General features: G+C 39.0%; 1 protein-coding gene across 1 annotated transcript in view; it reads right to left on the reverse strand.

The window, feature by feature from the left end:
* NCKAP5 (NCK associated protein 5) overlaps positions 1-23,730 on the reverse strand; it is a 369,194-nt gene that overhangs the window by 101,457 nt on the left and 244,007 nt on the right. The window contains exon 7 of the mRNA XM_054278273.1: positions 13,121-13,270. Within this exon, the coding sequence (XP_054134248.1) occupies positions 13,121-13,270 (150 nt within the window). The remainder of the gene's footprint in view (positions 1-13,120; positions 13,271-23,730) is intronic.

Consider the following 23,730-nt stretch of genomic DNA (forward strand, 5'->3'; position numbering starts at 1 on the left):
TATCACGAAATATTTTTTCCTAATTATTTATCCTAAGTTCCTTCATTTAGTTCAAACATCATGAAATTATGAAATAAAATTATTTAAACTGACAGTCTGGAAAACACTGCTTCCATTTGCTTGAATGCCACATTCACTGGTTGGGTGATGGGAAACTCAAACCAGTTCTCTGCTATGCGAGTGGGAAAATCTTTTTAATTTTTTTTCCTTTTTCCAAAGAAATATGTATGAGTTTTTCTGAAATGGAAAAAATAAAATAAAATACACAACTGGTTTACCACTTTAAAAAAACATCCCTTGAGCTTCTTTTAATTTGAATTCCGAGAAAAATAATGGCTTTTCTTTGTTGTACTATGCAATAGATTTAAAAATTATGTGATGATGTAATTGATACTGCCACAAAGTATTTTTAAACATAATAAAATATATTCCTTTCCTCCTCCTGTGCTGAATCATTTTACTTTGTTCCTTTAAAAACTTCAAGTTAAAAGCTCTCCACCACAATAAGCTATTAACGTCACCAGTTTCACAGCTCCCCACATAAATTTATAACAAGTTTTTCTGTTTTAACTACATGGGAGCACTGAGTTATTCCTGAAGGCAATGTTCCTGCAATTCCACTCTCTCCATCAGAAGTCACCCATAAGTCAACCTCCCCAGGTATTTCAGAATGAACTTCTCTTGATGGCTCCAGTTATTCCTGTCCCTCCCAGCTAAGGAGCTGTGAAGCCAAGTGCAGCAGGACAGGCATTGGTGCTGTGCTGTGGAGAGCATCAAATGCCACAAAACGTGCAGCAATTGTTTTGTAGCCACTAGCCAGCTCCTAATAGCTGAATCACAAAATTACTGCTCATTTCTTGCTAGCTGAAATGAAACTCTACTTGCAAACATCACCCTGTTTCTCCTGAGAGCTCTGAACGTTTTTCTCTTTTGCTCTTACAGGCACACAGCAAGAACTGGGCAATGCTCCTTGCCCCACACAGCAACACGTGGTTTCTGCACTGACATTTGTTAAATTGAAGGTTCTGATTCATTTCATTTTTAATCTTTTAAAGTGGATTTGAAGAGTAGCTGTATTTGGCCAGAAAGAACAAGAGCTCAGGTCTCAAATTCCGTCTTTTAAAAGATTCAGCAGAGTGCAGGGTTTTTATCGGTTTTTATTATTTATTGGTTTGGGTTTTTCTTCTGCCCTATGCAGACTATGCTCACTTAGAGAAGATGGGATAAAGTCCCCTTGGAAACTGCGTGATGTGACAGCATCACATTGTGATCCTAACTAGTTATAGGAAATGTCTCCTAATGAGCTGGCTGACATCAGGTCCATCCACACTGGCTTTCTGGCTTGGATGAGCTGTGGGTGTCCTCATCTCCATGATTTTTCTGATCCTCACACTGACCAGGCTACAGCTCACATCATGGTGTGGCCTTGGATCCAATGGATGGGTTTCTCTTAAAGCAAATGGGAACAGGAACTGCAGCTGCTGCTGCTGAGTGACTCCCCAAAATGTACACAGCAAACACCACTCCCAAGGCACACACAATTATAACAGGATATCTTCCAATATTAATAGGGAAGCCCTAAGGAATTCGACTGCCAGGACAAAAATGTACCCCAAAATATCAAAATAAAAGAGAAACCTGTTGGGAACTTTTTCCTGCACACAAGGGAGATGTGCCAGAGCACAGTTTTTCTACTTGGATATTTTTATAGCTTTGTACATTACGAAAACAGAAAATAAAAACCTGTACAGCAATATATACATTCAAGCTAGCTATATGGAATCAAATTCCATTGTAATTATCTATTATTAAGTGTCACTGTGTTATATTAAACTCTTCCTCAATTATTAACTTAACCTTGCTCTTCAGCATATAAAATTTGTCTCAAATTTTGTTCTTTGTACTTGCATTTGTTGGCAAAGTACATTCTAGGAGGTCCAAGAAATGCCTTAGATCACAACTTTTAAAGGATGTGGCAAACCAAAAGTCTTTAGAAAAACAAGTTTTGGCTAAAAATGGCAGTCTCATATGGCACACACCTCAAATCAAAGGTGATGGGGTTCATGGGTGCCCCAGTAAGAAGCTCAGATGTGAACAGCACAGCAGCAGCAGCAGCCCTGATCTGCAGAATGAGCCAAATTCACATCACACATAATTAAACACAGCTCAAGTGCAGCCACTGGAACTGCACCCACCTTCACTTGTCTGAATTTGATAGCCAAATAAAATAACATTAGTATCAAAGATGAGGAAATGTTGCCTTTATCTTATTCCAAGCTCCTGTTCAAGAGCAGGATCAGTGATTAATCAATTGGCCTAAAGGGAAAATGCAGGGAAAAGAACAAAAATAAATCAATGTATGAAATACTATGCAATGTCAGATATACCTAGAACTGATCACATTACTGCTCTGTCAGATTGGCCTGCAATTGGGAAATATTCCTGCCTGGCAGATGTCACCAGTGAGGCAAATCACTTGCTCAAAAAGGAGAAGCAATTCTCATCTCTTATTTCTATTCAATGTCTTTGTGAAAAATACAGGTTTAGCCTAATACTAGCAAAGTTCTTTTTTACAATGAACTAATACCTATTTTTACTCTTCTAAATGGGTAAAATTTTGAATAGTTACCCTGAGGTCACTCCAAAGGGCAAAATATTTGAGAAAAAGAGTAAAAAGACAACCATCACTGGAATGGAAAAAACCTATATTGTGCCACAGCAAGAGGAGCCAAGAGGAAAACTGTTTCCCTAAAAGTGAAGTTATGTCAACCCTGCAAAGATCTGCTAAAGCTTGCTCAGGCTGCTCCTGCATTGTTCTACTGGGGCCAATACTCTGGGTCTCAGGAAGAGTTAATTAGCTCAAATGAAAGCTGTTCCATGCAATTACACTGCTTCTGCTACCTGAACTACTTTGCATGGCAGGGCATTATATAAAAAGAAGAGGCTGTTTATAAAGCTTGCAACAGAGCCTTTTTCTCTGTTTCACACCTCCTACCTTAATTGAATCAAATTTATGCATGTATGTGTGTAACAGTAATCTCTGCACAGCGCTGGGGAGACACTACAATGTGTTACAAAATCCTTTTCATGAGATACAGATCAGACTTAAGTTACAGAAAGCACACTCATTGTTACTTAATAAAAAGAATATTATAATGGTCATTATTGGTAACAGCAGCTGAAGTATAATGACTTCAAATAGGACTGGAGGAAATTACCAAGGAGGGTGCAAGAGACTTTTCTCTGACACATCTAAAGTCTGAATGAGCAAACTCTGTAAGGTTCAAAAGATGAAAAAGGAGGAGCTATTGGAGGCAATTAAGGAGAAACTTCAACTGTTTCAGCCCCATGACCTCAATGCTGAGAAGCCTCCACTCATTTCCAGGTTACCGTTAACTGTGAAGAGAAATGTTAACCAAGTCTTGCAGCAGGACAGATGTAATAGAAGAAAATACTTTAACTTCTGTTTAAACACACAGCAGTTTCACATAATGCATGACCCTCACACCCATTTCTCAGCTGATCTGAAACTGTTGCTGCAATAACTTTACAGAGGATTTTGTCTAGCAAAGTACCCATTGTGTAAGTCCTTGGAGTTAAATAAAATGCTGAATGAAAAATTCAGGTCTTACTTTATTCTTCTATTTAAAATAACTGTTTCCTGAAGAACTTAAATGTTAAGACCGAGAACACTTAAAATCAGAAGGGGTTTCTGGAGGAACAGATCATTTGACTGAAGACAAGAAAGAAACCTGCGGGCTTATTAAAGGCAAACAGCTGCAATCACCAATTGAGCACTTCTAAATAATTTCCAAGTATTACATTTCTGAATACACATACCCATAAGAGGAATAGGAAAACCATGAATCACAACGATGAAGAGCACTGTCACCACGGGTGATGGAGGAAGGCCAGCAGGGATCCCAGGTATTCCAGAGGGAAGGGAAGAGGCTGTGCCCTCTAGATGGCATTATGTGCCTGTAGATCCCAGATGGAGCTGGGGAGCCCAGCCAGGCACGGTGAGCACATCCCCACCTGCACAGGAACCGTGGGCCCAGGGGTCAGGGGGGGAGGATCACCTTCCCTTCCACATGGGAAGGTGAGAACTGCGCATTCCTGAAGGGCAGAGCAGGGACACAGACTGGGTTTTGCCATGTGGGAAGCACAGGAATGGTGCTCAGCCTAAGCTGGAAAAAAAGGGAGGATCTGACCCCATATGGGGAAAGGCAACTTAACTGGGAGGGGTGATATAATATTTTATTATATGTGAAAACATATAATAAAAAACCAAAAACAAACCAGGAAAAAAGAAGATTGTCCTTATGAATAAACAAAACTCTCCTTGACATTTAACAGCTTCTGAAACAGACAATGTACACTAAAATGTGCATGTGGCTATCCACATCCACACACATGAGGCTATAATGCATCCATGTGCAGCTTTTTTGACTCTTCACTGAAATTTAACACTTAGTGATAATCAGAACCATCAGCAAAAATCAGTTTCATGCATAATGGACCAATGTCAGACTATTCCACATTTGATTTATCTATCCTTTCTATATATTTATAACTAATCTTAAAATCTGTGCTCGTCACCATGACAGATTAAGCAGACTTAAAAATAATCGTTTGGGTATTTTCTGCTGTGTACTATCAAATTAGCGGCATAATAAAGCCAGTGAATATTGGGTTTCAAGAATATGTTAATCATACAGATTTCACATGTGTAGTTAAGCATTTCCCAACACAGAAGCCAACTCTCACAGACTTGAATTCAGCTCAGTGCCCCTAATTCCAGTGTATGAGTGTAAATATACTTGCCCAGAATCCCTTCTATAATCTCCAATGCTTTATTTCTACAAGATGAACAAAAAAGAAACCACTATCAAATTAAGAAAAAGTGCATCACCATGAGATGTCAATACTGTTCAAGAATTTTCAAGGATAGTAAAGAGAAATTAAAAGATAAATTATTTTACTATGTTGTAATTAAAGAGTTGTAAGGGATTCATCTCAAACAGCTGAGTTAAATTAATTGGGATTTCCTGTGAAGCCAGGGGAGAACATCCCCAAAATACTGGGATTTTAAAAATAATGTTAGCTTGAAATGAACAACTATTTATTTAGTTTATGAACTGTAGAACTGTCATTGCTGTCAGCCAAATTGCATGCATTAGTAAGTAAATTAAAAATATAGGGTGTGATTCTAAAAATCTCTGTCACATAGAAGCTTTCCTCTGAAACAAGTGCCACTGTGAGTAATGAGCAGGCTCACAGAAAGGGCTTGTGGAGAGCCAGGCCCAGTGTGCACTGCTGAGAGAAAGTATTTAAAAAAAATTACTGAGTCTCACTCTCTGCAATGATGGATGTGTGGAGATAAACACAGGCATCTAGATCTATAGCACAGTGCTGGAAAATCTCATTCCATTCCACGGGGAGAGTGGATTCTCAATTGTAGCACGTGCCTGATTGCTGAAAAAGGTAAGTTACAGTAAATGCTGATTATCTGCAAGAAGGCACCACAGTTGGAAAGAAGGGCACTGAAAAACTATAATTAGATTATAAAAGGCAGACAGAAATAGCAGATCCCTTCACTGCAACTTAACAAGGACTGTGTGCAGAATAGAGTTAACATTCATTACAATAGAGAAAATCTGACAGGTTTAATAAAACCGAGATGATTTTCCCAAACTTCTGTGACTTACCTTTTCTTCACTGACTGCATCTATTCCTCAGACCTTCTGGCACCAAATCATTATTCTTGTGACCACACTCAATACCCTGAACTATTTAAAGATTGCTGTTATGTCAGCCAGCTAAGTACCACAGAGTTTTCTGTGTGGTACACAGCTGTAAGAAAAGTGCCATTGGACTGGAACTCAGAAAATCCCAGAAAACAATTAATTTATTACCTGCTTTTTACAGAAAATAAATGTAATTTCATTTGGCTGTGGTAAAATGAACATTACATGCTTATCTATGATCTCATTTGTTTCAATAAAATTTCCAGATCTCAATATATTGTCTTGAGGATTCTACAGGATACCTATAATTTTTACCACTGCATGCACCAAAACTTAGGAAAAAAAAATCACCACTGTAGGTGAACTAAAGGATATGGTAAACAGCATCCTGACTGAAATATTAATGTGTAGTAAAAAAACTGCATATAAGCCATATGCATATATTGCATTTTCTCCCCCCTGCAAGATGTTGGATTCACTGTCCTGGAAAAGAGCATTTTATGTCATTCTGCCTTGAGAAGGAAGAAATCAGGAACCGCACATGTATTTCCTACATGCCTTGTACCTCACTGGGATGCACTGATGGGTGTGATGAGCACTGAAGCTGGGAAGTAACTTTCATTAAAACCTGTTAACTGCATGAGCAGGCTAAAGGAGAAAAATCCTGATACACAGCAAAATTCACAGGTAGTTGATGGGGTATGACACGATGACAAGCTTAAAACAATTAAATGCTGGTCTAAGACACAGCAGAACAGGAATGAGAGTTGAAGCATACTCTGTTGAGCACTTGGTTGAATTAGCTTATTTCAATATATTACTGATTTATGGCTGTGCCAGAGTACAAAACAGAGCTGATCTGGAAGCTTTTACCTTTTCAATATGTGTTAAACCCTCAGAAGCTCTGCATGTTGTGAAAACATTCAACTTCTGAACCACTGCCATGGTTGGTCATAGCAGATGCAATTCCATATTCTTTTATTTTCCCTTAGACTCAATCAGAAAAGAAAACAATACTGTTTGTAACTCACACTAAAATTCTCAGAAGGTATCACAGTTGATTTTAGAAAGTATTTAAAGCTTTTGCTGAACTGAATAGTGAGAAAAATGCAGATAAGCATGGCCTTCTCTTGGACCATGGAGACAATGGCTTCATGTACAGTAATTTTTACCCAGGCACTCTCCCATTTCAGGAGATGGAGCTGTTTGGTGAACAGTGGATCAGAAATCTGTCTCTAATGATGGCAGGAAATGGTTACAGCAATGACAGAGAAAATCTGAACTGCTCTTCTTACATCCAGTGGGCTGAGCTATTTTCAACACCCCTGTTGTAAATTCATATCCCTACTAGATCATCTTGATTTTTCTATGCCAAAAGAGAAATTGCCATGAATTTCAACTGGCTTAGGGGAAAAAAAAATAAAAGGAGAGAGAAAAATAGAAAGATAAATATTTTACATGTCTGCAGGAAATACATCCTCTTCTCTTAAATACTCACCACATTCTAACTGAATTGAACTGCCTGCCCAGGAGAGGTTTCTATTAATCCCCATCCATAAGGATATTATTTCCAGTAACATCCCCAAGAGATAACTCTGTGCCAGCTATGGAGCCTCACACCCCTGTGGGATGGCTGGAAAAGCCACAGTGGGAGATGTGAACTGGCAGGAGGGGAACAAACAAAAGCTGGGATGAGACTTTGAGGACTTCAGCCAGAGCAGGGGAGGACAGACAGCAGGAGGAAAGCAGCCCAGGGCACCAAGGCAAGGAGAAACAGGTAGCAGCCATGAAATTTGCTTCCCAAAGACCAGCTGAGCCACTGAGGACCTACAGCAGATGAGCTCAAGCATCAACAGGTTATAGAAAACATTCAGCTGGATGGTATCTGTTCAGTTTTAATTTAAAATTTCCTTAGTTATTGGAAAGCTGAAACAGTTTGCCAATACTGTTATCTGGAAAGAGCTGGAATAAACTGGGCTGGTTTTGAAAGCAGTGATGCAATTCTGTGCTGATTCACCACTGTGTAAGGCTGGAAATAAGACTTTCCCTGTCTCATTGTCTGATCCCTTGCCATAAAAAACAAAAGAGTTCTTAGGCACAGTTCAGAAAACAAATCAAAGAGGTCTCCTACTGAAAAGATTTAAAAGTAAAATCATCCAATAATTAGAATTAAGTAGGTTGGTCTTCAGAAACAAATCAGCATAATGGATCTAGTTGTGTGGATGGCCAAGGCACTGGGCTAAGAAGAGCTTCTGGATGAATCAGATTAAACACATTGGCTGGAACAAGACAGGTTGCTACAAAATTTTTAGAATGTTGCTACAAAATATTCCAAAGTTCCAGGATTTTTCTATGCATCTAAGTCAAGTGATTCACATTTCCTATACACCAGTGAATCAGCTGACTTTCAATAAACAAGAAGTCTCTCCTCACAGATATTTTCAGAAACTCAGGCTCTCTGCCTCTGCATATGGTGTGCTTCTTCCCATGGAAAAGAAAACAATTCTTAGTTTTCTTACCATTTTACCCTTCAGTACATGGAAAATAATTCAAATAAAAATAAGGAAGAGAAAATAATGAGCAAAATAAAAACCAGCAGCATCCCATTCAAAGTTATCTTCTCCATCCACCCAGAGGAACTACGCACCCTTCTCATATTTCTATTTTATAGTTCATAGTTCATTGCTATCATGTCTTTCTTCCTCTGCAGAGTAGTAAAAACATAATATCGGAAATACTTGACATACTTCCTCATTTATTTAATGGTGATGATAAAAGGGAAATGACTCCTCTAATATATTTGACCACTTAGCTTATTATCCTGCGTGAGTTTTCTCCCAAAGCTCCATTTATTAAAACAAAACACATCTTTCTGTGATGAACTGCAAAGGGTAGGAGGGCAGAATTCTTTCATTAAAATTGGAGTGGTTTGATGATTGCACCCCAGCAGATACTGCTTCCACTGCAGCTTGGTTTACTGAAACCTTCATTGAGTCTCACTCACCCGCAAGCAATGAGATTTTCACACATGAATTAGGCTTTTCATTCAATAACTCCAAGGTTACAATCCAATGCTACCCCAGTGCTTTGCTGAAAAATGCAAGCTTGGGAGCAGCCCTCAATCAGTATTTCTGAGGCCAAAAGAACCCGTGCCCATTGCAGCTGGGGAAGCAGACACTTAGCAAACCAGGGAACCTCCTCTTTGTTGCCCATGTTTATTTAATTTTGAATGCAAATACTGTGGTTTTAACAAGGTGTTAGCTCTGTCCCAGTTACTCCATGAGCAGCAAAAAGCAAATCTTTCTAAGCAAGCTGCACTACTGCAGTTGCAGAGAAGGACATTCAAAAGAGCTGGAACATTTCAGAGTCAGACACAGCTAATTCATACTGAATTACCCTCCCTGCATAAATGTCTGTGCAAATGACAGACCTTAATAAGCCTTCAAAGCTGACACAGTATTTATCACTGATTAAATTTTTAAAATCAAAGTAACTATAGCTTTTACAGACATGTTTAGATTAAGACTGACATTAATGCTGTAGATCAGTTTAAATCACTTGCAATTATGCAGGTGCTTGGTGCTTGTATTTCAGACATTTGAGGCTAAATTGGGGCAGAGAACCCATGGCTCCATATTGGATAACAAAGCTTTGGGACACTCTTAGGGCCTTTACAGACACTGTTTGTCTAATACAGAATATTCTTAAAGCTTCCCTCTGTGGACTGTAAATGTGTAAATTGTTCTTGCTGGGAAAAAGAAATAGTAGACAATCTTGAAATGAAAATCCATATAATACCTAACATACACAGGAGAGCAAATTAAGGCTTAGTGAAAAATCTCTAACTTGTATCTGTATGACTTTGGAAATATAATATTATTTGTTTTACTGTAATTGAAAATGGTGAAAAAATCTGGAACTGCTCTATGGGGGTTGATGCATGTCCAGAATAAATTATACTTTTTGTATATTTCTGGCTACAATTAAGAAAAAAAAGCAATTCTTCTGGTGATGAAAGCAGAATTTAAAAAAGGAAATTCCACCACGGAGTTCATATGTTATTAACCATATTTCATAAATATTTCATTTTTTGCAGCACTCCAGATACACAGAGAAGATATCAGAGAATGGGTTTTTTTCTTTGCAAGAGCTAGAAGGCATTTGATCATAACTACTGAAGTAAATTAAATGGCATTTCAAGAGCAGCCAACTAAAAATGCTGAAGGCATAAAGGAATTTTGATATCCAGGAAATCACAATTAATTTCAACTATGTAAAATGGGACACAAGATGGTGTGAACCATTTTTTATTTGTCATCTGTTCCATTTGATTAGAAACTTATGGTATTTATCAGTCAGTAAAGTGGAAATAGAATTTGCTGTAAATGATAAAGGATGCAAAAAAAAATTATAGGCAAAAGGAGCAATGGGAGAATATGTGCAGATAACTCTTATCAAAGTATATGATAGCTTTCACTTGGGCTGGCTACAAAGATACTTTATTATTCTGGTTTGTACTGTTCAGTGAGAAAATTTCTAGGATAAGCAGCAGTTAATAAAACATAAAAGGTATTACTGAAATTTATTTGGCCATACAATTGACGGCAAAAAAAGGAGACGTTTTAAACACAACTCCCGTGATATGGAAACTATTTGAATAAAGTTTCCTGTGCAAATGAAGCCTTGCCCCTTTCCTTATTCTTAGATTTCCTGCTCCAGATCCAGCTGACCAGGATGACTACAGGTTTTTTCCCATCCACAGAAAGTCCTGAAGGAAACCACCATGTACCTCACATCTACAAGGTCAGTAGCCCAGGAAGGGCAGAAACAATTTGCTCTATGTATGGAACAGGAATTATTTTCCCATACAGACATTCCAAACAAAAGAAACTAAATAATCTGTTATATTGCACATGTATCTGGAGGAGCTACCATTTATCCATGAGCTGCCAGATAGCCTTTCTCTTTTGGTACTTCAGTCACTGGAAAATTAGCTCAGATTTACCGAACTTTTTATGTGAGCAGCCAAGAGAAGGTATTAACCAGAACAAAAAATACCTGCTGGGTGTAAACTTCTATAGAATAAAAACTTCACACCATTTGTGCAGGCTTTTCCTTAGATGTGCACTGTCAAATATACTTATATGCACGTGTATAAATGCAAATTTATATTATGTGTGCCAAGCCACAGGACAGTGAACACAGCTGAAGAGGAAGAGGATGAAATAATTCTACAATACCTCAACAGACCAGCTTGTCATGTGCTACAGTTGAGGAACAAACAAGCTAATAGGAAGAGACATCAAAAGCTTTCTTACCAGTGATGAAATTATATTAATAAAATTATATTATTAAGCATTAATGGATTAGGTGACACACTCTGACTATTACTTTTAACAGCTTCTGTTTATAGGCAGTGTTCAGACTCGAGAGGACAGATGGAGATCCAATTCTAGTAAGCACTTTATTAGCCCTTCTGATTTCATTAATTCTGTAACATCTAATAATGTAAAGTAAGATTAAAGATCCTGACACCCACAGCACAAAAAACTAACAAACAGTAATTTTTTGTTCCTTTCTAGATAGACTAATAAAATATTTAGAATAATTAGTCTTAAAATAGTAAAGAATTAGAGCAGCTAATTGCATATAACTTTTTTAAAAGTCTCTTAATTAATAAACCCTACAGTCTTTGACACTACAATTTATATTCTTCAAGAGAAAAATACAGCAAAGATAAATAATGTTAAACAACACACAGTTAACAGCACTTTGTTTTGATTATATTGGATCACAATTAATGTTGGCCCTGGAGTTCGTCTTTCTCCTTTAATAGCTCCTTACACTCCATGTGTGGATTAACCCCTGGAGTGCTGGCATTCTCCAACGTGTGGTTTTGAGCAAGGCACTGCACAGCAGTGACACCAGTGAGGAGAGGTCTCCCTGCCCTTCCTCACCCTGATCCTGCCTGTCCTTAGTGCTGCATTCTGTATCAATTTGCCACAACTGATAAGGGCTGTGACATTGCTGAACACCTCCCTACCAATGAGGACATAAAGAACTGCAAATGTCATGCAGACTGGTTAAGGATGAGGCAAAGCAAACAGAAATCATGCATGTTTTGGAAATAAAAGACCACAAGGAACCTACAGTCATTCTCCATCGACAGATAAAGCAAGACTTACTAAACTGTGCACTATTTTTAGAGTTTTACTGTCTTAACCACTTAGTAACATGTGGTTTTTATCCCCAGGGCAAAATTAGAGTTATTTAATATTACATGTGTTTATTTTACAAACAGTCTAAGACTTTAAAGTAAAATTAAAGAAACTGCCTACACCTTTGAGATTTCAGATCCTGTATTTAGATCTAAACAGGACTGGTTGTAACTGTTTATATTTTACTTTTAAAAAAGTCCTCAAGAACAAAAACCCAGAGTCTTAATCTACCAGAGTACAACCCAAAGATTATACTGAGAAAGGGTCTTCACATTTAAAGAAAAATGTATAGGGATAGTGACAAATCTATTGTCTACCAACACCTTACACAGGCAAGATATCACTCAGATCATTCTAAGGCATTCAGTTACCCATACCTAAAATGCTGCATAAATGCTTGAACAGAAGAGAAAGGAGGAAACACTAGAAAGGTGAAAAATGCACTTTGTAGTATTTAAAAATTAGATTTAAATATGCAGTCTTATTTTTTCATAGACATTGAAATTCATGTTTCTATCAAGGAGCACAAAATAAGTTCATGTATATTGTGGCCAAAGTTTTACCTGCACCTTGTCCATGGCTGCCTTAGAAAACTTTCAAACTTCTCTAGTTAGAAGCTACCACAAGCTGCACTATTTTGCAGATCCTAATTTTCCAGAAATGCACTCAAAATGTAGAGTGTGCAGTTCTCCATGAGGTCTACAAGGAAATAGATTTTCCACAGCCTGGCAGTAAAAAGGCCTGAGCTCTCCCAAGCAAGCAGTCCAGCAATTAAAAACTGAGCAATAAACCACACTGGAGCAAAACTAGTTTTATGACAGTTGTTAAACCACCTATATTAGTCTTGCAATATTAATAATTGAAACAAAACGAGTAAAAGCAATTTTTCTTATTAAATGGTCTCAAAGGAATTAAAATAATGTATTAAATTCCTTTTAAAGATATGTGATGCTCAGCATTAGAGAGGGATCCTTTTAGTGGTTCTATGCTTCCTGTTCACCCTTGGTAAATGAATTGTGAAAAAAATACCCCATAACATGAAATCAGGTGAACTGTGAAAGATTAGATTAATACCACAGGGTGATTCAGTGCCAATAACTGAATGAGGCAGGGGGAAGGGTGGTCTTTTATGTGTGAAACTCTTGTGCTTCTTACCTCCAGAGCTTTCAAACGCTCCAAGAGCAATTTTGTTTTTTCCTTTTCCTCCTCAGTGCTGCTGCTTTCACTTCTTGAATCTTCATCTGCCCGTGTGCGAATTTTTTCCATGCCTTCTTTACATCTCCTACTGTCTTCTGACAGCTTTTCCTGCAATGATTTTTTAAAAATGTCATTACTCACAGGTGCAAATGAAGTTAACTATGCAAATACCTCCAATCCTCCCTTGTATATGAATGAAAAAAATTCAGAGGAAGTTGCTAGTGACATGATTAAAGTGCTAAATAAGTGGAGTCACGAAGGCTCTGTGACACGTGCTATGCCAATTCTGCAAGTGTATGCACAACTTAACTGCTACTTCCACTTCAGATTTTTAAAACTCAGAACTTGTCATTTCTTCAATAACTTCTATTTTCTTCTTTAAAAATTGCAATGAACACTGAACATACCAGCTTTCAGTGGCAGCTTTTTGCCACTGAGAGATAAAGCAGTTTATTGAGGGAAAGCTACCATATGTTCACACCTAATGTCTTTCACCTTTCTTCATCTAGAGCTAATATTGAATTATTAAATAATGGGCTGAGAATCAAGCTGCTACCATATGAATACTGATTTAAGATCTGCTCTAACATATAACTGGAGAGAATGAGACTGCCAACAAAACATTCAGAAGTGCCCCAGTCTATTTCCAGTCAGTCAGCCTGAGCTGGTACCAGCTGCTGAGAGGCTGCTGAGTTCTACCAGAGCTCTGTAGAAATCATAGGATTGAACAGTGAACCCTGCTATCTCCAATAATTATCTCTCCAAGCTCTCTGTCCACAGAGAGAGACAGAGAAAGAAAAAACAAAGATTAGAAGCAGGCAATGTAAAACACTGCTCAAAATGACAATGCAAGCATAAGGGGAAAAAAGAGAGCTCCACAGATGTTGAGAGTGACCCATCATCAGAGCACAACACAGGAGGGACTGGCTCTACCTTGCAAACCACCTTGTCTACCTGCATGAGCAGATGCAGTCTGACAACTCACGAACAGCTTGAGAATGGAAAATGTGAGGTAAATCCACATTAAATACTGGGTGTCAGAACAAATCTGGAGAATTCCTTCAATGAGCATCTAGCCTTTGTATGCCTTTCTGATAATTATGTACAAAAGCTCAGACATTCATGATCTTTGAGTTACCCCAGATTTGAGATGCTTTCCCCATAAATACTACACAACATGCACTCTGTCTAAGCACAGAAGTGTGCATCTTCATGAAGAACTGACCCTGCCTGAATAATGTGCAAATACAACTGTTTGAGAGTTAACGGCAAGGCATTGTCTTTACTAAACCCCATATAGGTAGCTGAATTAAAAATCAGCAGTCTGGATCACATTCACAACAATGTCTTTTTAAAATATTAACTAGTTTAGAAATTGACTATTACTATGTTAAAACTTTAATCAGGAATTAGTTTTATATGCTATGGGCTTAATTAATAAACACCCTTACACAAACCATGTGTAAATATCTTATTCTGAGCCCGAAAACACAGATGTTAAAGAGCCATTCCACCAGGTTTCCAATATTACTGCTACCCTGATCACAAAGGAAACATAAATATAGTACTTGGGCTTTGTTTTTTTGTTCTTGCTACCCACTGATGCAACAATCAAGTATCTGTAAAAGAGCCATTAAATCATTTTTGCTTCAAGTTGCCCTAAGGAGTGCATTGAGATAAAACACTTCAATGAACTCAGGGGAAAGAAATGACAAAGGTATATCTCTGATGCAATTCAAATACAAACTATTATTTTTAGGATGGGATGTGGCATGAATTGGATGTGGGTAACAATAGTAAGAAAACATAAACATATGCACAGGGTCACCTTTCTTGCACAAACTTAGGGCAGCAATTTCAAAGGACAAGTAGAAGAAAGCACAGGTTATGACATTTCATTACAGAAAGTGGAGTAATGCAGCTTCTCATGGAGTAAATCCCAGCCACAAAAAAAAGGTAACCTGCTCATCTTCTAATTACAAAATTAGATGAACTTTGCACACTAGTGGTATAATCAGAACACACATCCTGTTTTATTCTGATGTGCACTTGAATACCTCATGACGCTTACTGCTCTGTGTGTTGATGTACAGCTCACATAGTTCCAAAGTAGTTACTACTAAGCAGTAATAAATGAGTTCCAGCATTCCAGCCATGGGAAAGGTGCAGAACAGAGGAAAATCTTCCAACCTTAGAAACTGTGCTTAGACATCCCATGTGCTGAGGGGACTGCCCCATCACATTCGCCAGTTCCACCTGGGTGATGTCCAGTGAGGGCTGAGTGGAAACTCCACACTCCAGAAAGCAAGCAGGGATTTGGAAAGCACCCTTTGTGCTAAAAGCCAAATCTCTAGAGTGACAAAGGCTTTTGGAATGACAGAAACCTCTTGGGTGTGCAAAATCTGTTAGTATCAAAGGAGTTGAGTGCTGGGGGAGGAAATGTGCATCTCCTGGGGGATGTTGGACAAATGCTACAGAGGGCTCTGGAGTGGGCATGCTGAAGGTAGCAAATAATGGGGTAAAGCAGCTTACTCCTTTTTTCCCTGAATTCCTACACTTCTGGTGTTATCTCAAATAAAGAGCATCTTTTGCCACTCCTGAGCAGTCCCTGCTCATGCCTCACATATTGCACCGTCACAGTCAGGCTGTGTTCAAAGTGAATAACAAAATCCTCCCCAGGTGCAAAGCCCAGCAAAGGCAGAGTAAGTGCTGACCTGCTGATCAGCGCAGTTTAATTTCTGGGAAAAGGTAAGCTGGAAATGGTGTTCTGGAAGTAAAACAGCTTAAAAAAAAAAAAAAAAAGGAAAAAAAAAGAGAGGAAGAAAAAGCAATAACTTGACTCTGGGTCTCCCCAGACCAATGAGTTTAAGATACATGCTTGTACCATGAGAGGATGCAAACACAAAAGCCTGATGAGAATTCTGCAGTAAAGGCTCATCTACTTCTCTAATGCTCTGTGTCAACAAAGAGAAAATAAAAATATTAAAAATTCAAATCTTACTGAAACTAGGACTATGCTGCTCACTGTAGACCCTTTCCCACAGAAATTAATGAGAAACTTACAATGGAGTCCCACATTGTGTAAGCTTCTCAGGCTGGTTTAAGCTGCCATTGCTCTTCTGAAACCAACAGCATTTTGCAAATCATAAATGACATCCTGCCCTGACCATTATTCCTAAGTTTTCAGTTTGCCGCATAAATCAAACAAGCAGTCCAGTCATGATGAACCCTTTGATGAAACACCATGGGCCCCATGGCCCATGGAAAACAAGGGATGGAAACAGTCCCTGCAGCCCAGGAATGGCAACCATGATCCAGGATCAATGGAAAGATATAAATCACTAAAGACATTGATCTATGAAGCTGGACAATGCAGAGGCCTGACTGACACTTATCAGAAAGCTGGGTTTCAGTTAGCTGAACTAGGAGAGAGCAGTATAATATTCCCTCTTTCCACTAATAAATAAAGTAAGAACAATAAATTAAGACAGCAGGAAATCCACCTGAAATTGCAAATGATAATTTACTGGAAACTGTGGAATGTAAAGCCAATTTTCTCTCTTCTCTCTTCCATCTACTTTTCAGAATATTGAACAAGAAGGTGTTTTCACTGTTGATAAACAGGGAGTAACTACAGTGATGGAAAAGATCATAGAGAAGCTTTCAGAAGATAAGAGAACAAAGTGCCTGTTTCAGAAATTACCTCTTTCTTCATCCCAAGAAAGGCAAAAGGCTGCTAACCCTAACAATTACTCATTGGGATGTCTTTCCTCTGAGAACTGTCACCTTCTCAAGGAAGAAAAGTGTTGAAGGGATACTTAGCCAGCTATTTCTTAACTATTATTTCAGAAATTATGTTACTTTAGAAGTTTTATTGGTAGTACCATCAGCCCTTTCTTCTTTATAAGATGCTTTCTAGAAATAATACTACACACATGCACACATGGAAAAGGAGAAGGAAAAAAAAGAGAGCTCAGTTAAAAATATTTTGATTTGCAGTTATAAAATTTCAAACCAAGAAGAGTAAACATCAGAAGACACAAAGAAAAAAAAAGTAGCTGGCAAAGATTATTCTAGAATTTCTTTTTTATGGTGAAAACTATGATTAGGCACTAGACAAGTGGCTACAATAAGACAAGATAGCGTAATCTAATAACGATATAACTGGATCTGGGATCTAGAGCACTGATGATAAACAAGTACTCTTTCACAAGCACATGTGACAAAAAATCTGATTGAACCAAACAAGAATTAAAAAAGATCAACATCTTTGAAATGCTGATTTTCCCAGAGAGTATTGGATGACATGAACTGCTTGTCTGGAAAGTGATAAGCAATAATTAGAAATGACATCTTTGCTTGTAGAAGCTAAAGATCATTTCCATGTGCTAAGCACAGGTCCTTCAGAGAAGTGAAGTTTTTCAGATGCAATTCAGTAAGGATCCCTCAGACACAAAAGATCTCTATTTCAATTTTGGGTGTCAGATTGTGATGCCTGAGTGGGATCTTCTTTTCTGAATTCCTTTTAATTCTTCAGCTCTGAAATTTATTAGAGACAAAGGCTTTACAATGGTAGCAAATTCAAATTCTTCTGATAGTCATGCCTGCAATTTTCTAAAACCAACTTTAATCACACATTAATCAACCAAGAATAAAATATATGTAAGATATATAATTAAATAGTGCTTATGATTGCTCATAACCACTTAACTGAGGAAAAAAATATTCACAATGCAGCTATTAATTGTTCTTATAGAGAGGCAGTGGTAAGAGGCATCCAAGAATCCAGTCTATGTGGAACCCAAACTATGCTGATAACATAGTTTATCTCAAAACACTCAAAACACTTTGATGCTTTCTGTGGTGTGCCCAGAGCTTCCACAGGACCTTGTAAATAAGATATTTACTGAGCAGTTATCTTAGATTTCAGTGACTGAATGTGGTGATCTGAATACGCTACACCACACACTAACACCTTCTACAATCAAGGCAGATCTCCCTCCAAACCCAAACTGCAATTTCCAATCCACACATAGAATTGTTTGTGTTTGCACCGCTTTTGGCTGGGCTACAGCTCTTTTTTCTCATAGTAGCTGCCATGTGCTTCGGATTTGTGCTGCAAACAGTGTTGACAACACCAAGATATCTCATTCCTGCTGAGCAGTGCCTACATTACATGGACCCAGGGGCTTTTGTGCTCCTCACCCCATCAGCGAGGGGCTGGGGGGGACAGGGAGCTGGGAGGGGACACAGCAGGGACAGCTGAGCCCAGGTGACCCAAGGGATGTCCCAGAGCATATGGAGCATCCTGCCCAGCCATACAGGGCAGGGGTACACTGCTCACTGACGGCTGGACACCAGGGAGCGAGCAGCTGCTTACATTTGCATCACTTCTCTTTCTTGGGGTTTATTTCCCTCTGCTATCTCCCTTTCCATTACAATTTGTTGTTGTTTTAACATTTCCATTACTAAACTATTATTTTCTCAACCCATGAGCAGTGGCAGAGCAGTGTCCAGGAGCTCCTTTGTTCCTGGGTCCTTCTCAAAATGAAAAGCTTCAGTTAAATTGATTAGCAAAGTTATGAGCAGGAAAAAGAAGAACATTACTAAGAAGCTGTTCCTTCTTCTTCTAGCTAGATAAGGTAATTCATGTCTCTTGGCAAACATAGGCTCAACTGCATGTGTTATGTTAATTAGCATCCTTCCCATTTTGCTTATCTGAGATGATACTGATGACTGTTCAAGATGAATGAAAGTGATTACCTATTTTAAATTTTTAAAAGGAAACTCAACACAGATAACCTGGGCATATGCTCAACATAGATTTTGAAGAGTGTTTCCCTTTTCCGCTGGCTTGGATTAAAAGTGCCGTAAAGCGTGACTGTCGTAAAATGGGCGGTGCCGTAAAGCGCGACTGTCGTAAAACTGCCGTAAAGCGCGACTGTCATAAAAGTGACGGAAAGCGCGACTGTCGTAAAAGGGGCAGTGCCGTAACGCGCGACTGTAGTGAAAAAGTGCTGTAAAGCGCGACTGTCGTAAAACTGCCGTAAAGCGCGACTGTCGTAAAAGTGCCATAAAGCGTGACTGTCGTAAAAGGGGCAGTGCCGTAAAGCGCGACTGTCGTAAACGTGCCGTAAAACCCGACTGTCGTAAAAGGGGCAGTGCCGTAAAGTGCGACTGTCGTAAAACTGCCGTAAAGCGCGACTGTCGTAAAAGTGACGGAAAGCGCGACTGTAGCGAAAAAGTGACGGAAAGCGCGACTGTCGTAAAAGTGCCGCAAAGCGCGACTGTCGTAAAAAGTACAGTAAAGCACGACTGTCGTAAAAGTGGCGTAAAGCGTAACTGTCGTAAATGTGCCGTAAAGCGTGACTGTCGTAAACGTGCCCTTAAACCCGACTGTGCCGTAAAGCGCGACTGTCGGAAAAAGTGTCGTAAAGTGTGACTGTCGTAAAAAGTACCGTAAAGCGCGACTGTCGGAAAAGTGCCGTAAAGCGCGACTGCCGTAAAAAGTGTCGTAAAGCGCGACTGTTGTAAAAGTGCCATAAAGCGCGACTGTCATAAATGTGCCGTAAAGCGTGACTGTCGTAAAAGGGGCAGTGCCGTAAAGCGCGACTGTCGTAAACGTGCCGTAAAACCCGACTGTGCGGTAAAGCGCGACAGTCGGAAAAAGTGTCGTAAAGTGCGACTGTCGTAAAAAGTGCCGTAAAGCGCGACTGTCGTAAACGTGCTGTAAAACCCAAATGTGCTGTAAAGCGCGACTGTCGTAAAAAGTGTCATAAAGTGCGACTGTCGTAAAAAGGGCAGTGCCGTAAAGCGCGACTGTCGTGGGAAAGTGCCGTAAAGCGTAACTGTCGTAAAAGTGCCGTAAAGCGCGACTGTCATAAAAGGGCAGTGCCGTAAAGCACGACTGTCGTGGGAAAGTGCCGTAAAGCGTAATTGTCGTAAAAGTGCCATAAAGCGCGACTGTCGTAAAAGGGCAGTGCCGTAAAGTGCGACTGTCGTAAAAGGGGAAAGTGCCGTAAAGCGCGACTGTCGTAACACTGCCGTAAAGCGCGACTGTCGTAAAAAGTGCCGTAAAGCGCGACTGTCGCGAAACTGTATTGAAGCGCGAGTGTCGTAAAAGTGCCGTAAAGCGCGACTGTTGTAAAAGTGCCGCAAAACGTGACTGTCGTAAAAGTGCCGTAAAGTGCGACTGTCGTAAAACTGCCGTAAAGCGCGACTGTGCCGTAAAGTGCGACTGTCGTAAAAAGTGTTGTAAAGTGCGACTGTCGTAAAACTACCGTAAAGCACGACTGTCGTGGGGAAGTGCCTAAAGCGCGACTGTGCCGTAAAGCGCGACTGCCGTAAAAGGGGCAGTGCCGTAAAGCGCGACTGTCGTAAAAGGTGTCGTAAAGCGCGACTGCCATAAAACTGCCGTAAAGCGCGACTGTCGTAAAAAATGCCGTTAAGCGCGACTGTCATAAAGAAAGTGCCGTAAAGCGCGAATGTGCCGTAAAGCACGGCTGTCGTAAAAGGGCCGGTGCCGTAAAGCGTGACTGTCGTAAAAAGTGCCGCAAAGCGCCCCAGTGCCGTAAAGCGCAGCTGTCGTAAAACTGCCGTAAAGCGCGACTGTCGTAAAAAGTGCCGTAAAGCGTGACTGTCGTGAAACTGTATTGAAGCGCGAGTGTCGTAAAAGTGCCGTAAGGCAATACACACAATGATTTTTCATGCAGATAGTTAGAGCTGTCTCACTTTTACCCTCCTGATTTTCTTCTGGGGTTTGGGGGTTTTGGGTTGTTTTTTTTTTTTCTTCTGGGATTTTGAGTTTTTTCTTCTGGGCTGTGGGGCTTGGTTGCCAGCTGCAGTCAAACCACAACAGTGTATTTATAAATTGTGAATTCTTTTCCGTGCCAGACCATTCCACAGACTTGATGCATTCTCAGAGGATGTCTTTTCAGCACTATTTCCAGTGCAGGCCTCCTAGTGCTCAACACCATTCATTGTGAGCACCATAAAATAAGAATTTCTAGACTGTTGATGAAGATAAAAGCTGTAGATGAGGGTTTATTTGTACTTTCATTAAAAAAGCAGCCTCAAGCTATGCACAAATAGCTCAGTCTGACTGCACAAGCTGAGAAAAGGCAGAAATTGCTCCAAGCACCACAGACTTTACATTCCAACAAGTTTAAATTTGTTTTCCAGTTTCACCTTGCTCCTCTTTCTCCCCCACCACGGCCTCCTTTTCCTAAATATACCCTTTGAAAATTCACAGTATCTTCTGATATGCTTTATAACCATTCACATTTAGCAAAACCTGATGGGTAAAAGATACATATGTTAAGTCTAAGGTGAAGTAAGTGTGTCCTGCAGGACTCTCAGTATAAGAGTAACCAGAGATATCTCTGATCTGAATACATTTTTCCATATGCAATTAAAGAAAAATATTATTATTTTTTTATTTCCCAATGGGAATCCAATTAAACAAAATAACCCAGACCTGAAAAAAACACAAACCAAATCATAACTGAGCAAGCAAGCTACAATATGAAAAAAATTAAATGCAACTAAAATTATATGCAATTTGAATTATGTTTAAGTATAAGGCTACAAATATAACTTCTGCTTTACCTTCCTTGCTTTTATCTATATATTCAGCTGTTTTCTCTTGCTTTCTTTTCTTCCAGTGGAAGGAGAAACTAAAATATAGCTTTGCTTTAGACAGCACATCAGTAAGTGTAATAATAATATATTTTTGTTTAGCTAACAGCTTTTGTTCAGAACAAGCTGACCAAAATTGAAGGTAAACAAAGGAATGCAACATATCACAAAAGTTTACAGAAACATCCCAAATTGTTCATGATTTAACATTACCCTTGTCAGAAAAACATATTAGATTCTTCTTTTTCATCTCTGGATTTCACTTCCAAAGTAAGCAGAGCGAGCAGCAGCATTCCCTAGATTAAACACTAGTGATGAATAAGGGGAGCAAGTTCATACTTTATGTTTCTGATATGTGCCTCCCTCCACCCCTGTATCAATCTAAATGTTCTCCACATTATTCTCCACTCAGAACACTCCCCACCAACACAAGCTATCATCCCTGCTGAACAGCTCTGCAGCAGCATTAATAAATTTCCCAATGATGCTTTTATTGGCCGCTCCATGCAGCACAAACATATTTCTTTTGAAAAAGTTCAGATTGGAAAAGAGCAGAAAACCTTCAGAGTGCACTTGAGGATGGAGTGCACTCCTCAGATCAGCAGGAGATGGGATTTCTTGTCCCCAGGTCCCAGTGCCAGCTCCTGGCCTTAGAGAATGGAATTCCCATCCCCAAGAGCCACCTCTGGCACTGCAGAGCAGGAACCAGGACTGAAACCCCAGGCCAGGTGTCAGGCTCAGCAGGGACAGGGCAGTGGTTTTTCCTGCTCAAAATGGAAACCTTCAGTCACACTGATTAGCAAAGTTACCAGCAGGAAAAAAAAAAAAAAGAACCTTTCTAAGCAGCTGCTCCTTCTTCATATATCTAGATAAGGTAATAGGAGAATAATATTCAGTGTGATTTTTTACACAGATATTCCCTTAGAAATTGGTTCATTATACTATCATACTTAAAGTAATAATCTTTCCTTCCAGGAAAGCTGTATGTAGCATTTAATCTTTTGTGAAGGGGTGTGTAGGTATTACAGTAACTACACTTGACTAAAGCTATAGTATTAAAATACCTTCCTTTGAACTAGAAATAAGCCAAATTATTCTGAAATTCAAATTCAGTAAATTTTATGTAACAGCAATCGAGGCAAAAAAAAAAAATCCTCTGGATTTAAGTTGCTAGAAATAAGCCAATTTTCCTTCCATAGTATTTTGGAATGAGATCAGTGTATTAGCTGACTGGTTCTCACCATAAGCACAATTGCAGAAGCTGACCTAAGAAGTTACCTGTGGGATTAGGAAGAAAAAACCTGGTATATTATTCAATTACCAGGTAATTTTTTTGTAAGTGCCAGGGAACAGTTTCATGTCTCCCAGCAGTGTAAGAAAAACTTCTGAAAAAAAAATCAGAATTCATCTTCATGCAAAAATAAGATGTAGGAACAATCATTCCAGATTAGATCAAAACTTCAACTTTTCAAGCACATTATTAGAATTCAGATTAATTATCTTAACTTTTCCTGATCAAGAGAGCACTTTCTTTCCAAAATAAATTTACTGGTGTGCTGCTAAGAGAGTGCTTTTGTTAAAATAATTTTCAAAGACAGAATGATTATGAATTCAGCAGAATCACACTTTTTTTGCCTTAGAAAAAAAGCGACATTTTGGATTTTTTTTCAACTAAGCAAAATTCTATATTTTTTCCAGCTTTTTAAAATTAAATAACTAGTGCTGCTTTCTGCTGGTTGGAAAATATCAAGGAAATAATGTCAAAATGCAGAGTGAACAGTATCATTTATGGAGATGGGGAAGTAGGGAGAGAGCAATCCACTTGACCATGTATAAATTCATTCATTTGGGGAAAGTGAAACACTCATGTTCAGGCAATGGGGGACTTTTGTGGATTCACTCCCAAAGCCAGAAACAGAAGTAAGATACAG

This window comes from Melozone crissalis, unplaced genomic scaffold, assembly GCF_028551555.1.
Source record: "Melozone crissalis strain CALT ecotype California unplaced genomic scaffold, PUWL_Pcris_2 ptg000023l_1, whole genome shotgun sequence".
Classification (NCBI taxonomy): Eukaryota; Metazoa; Chordata; class Aves; order Passeriformes; family Passerellidae; genus Melozone; species Melozone crissalis.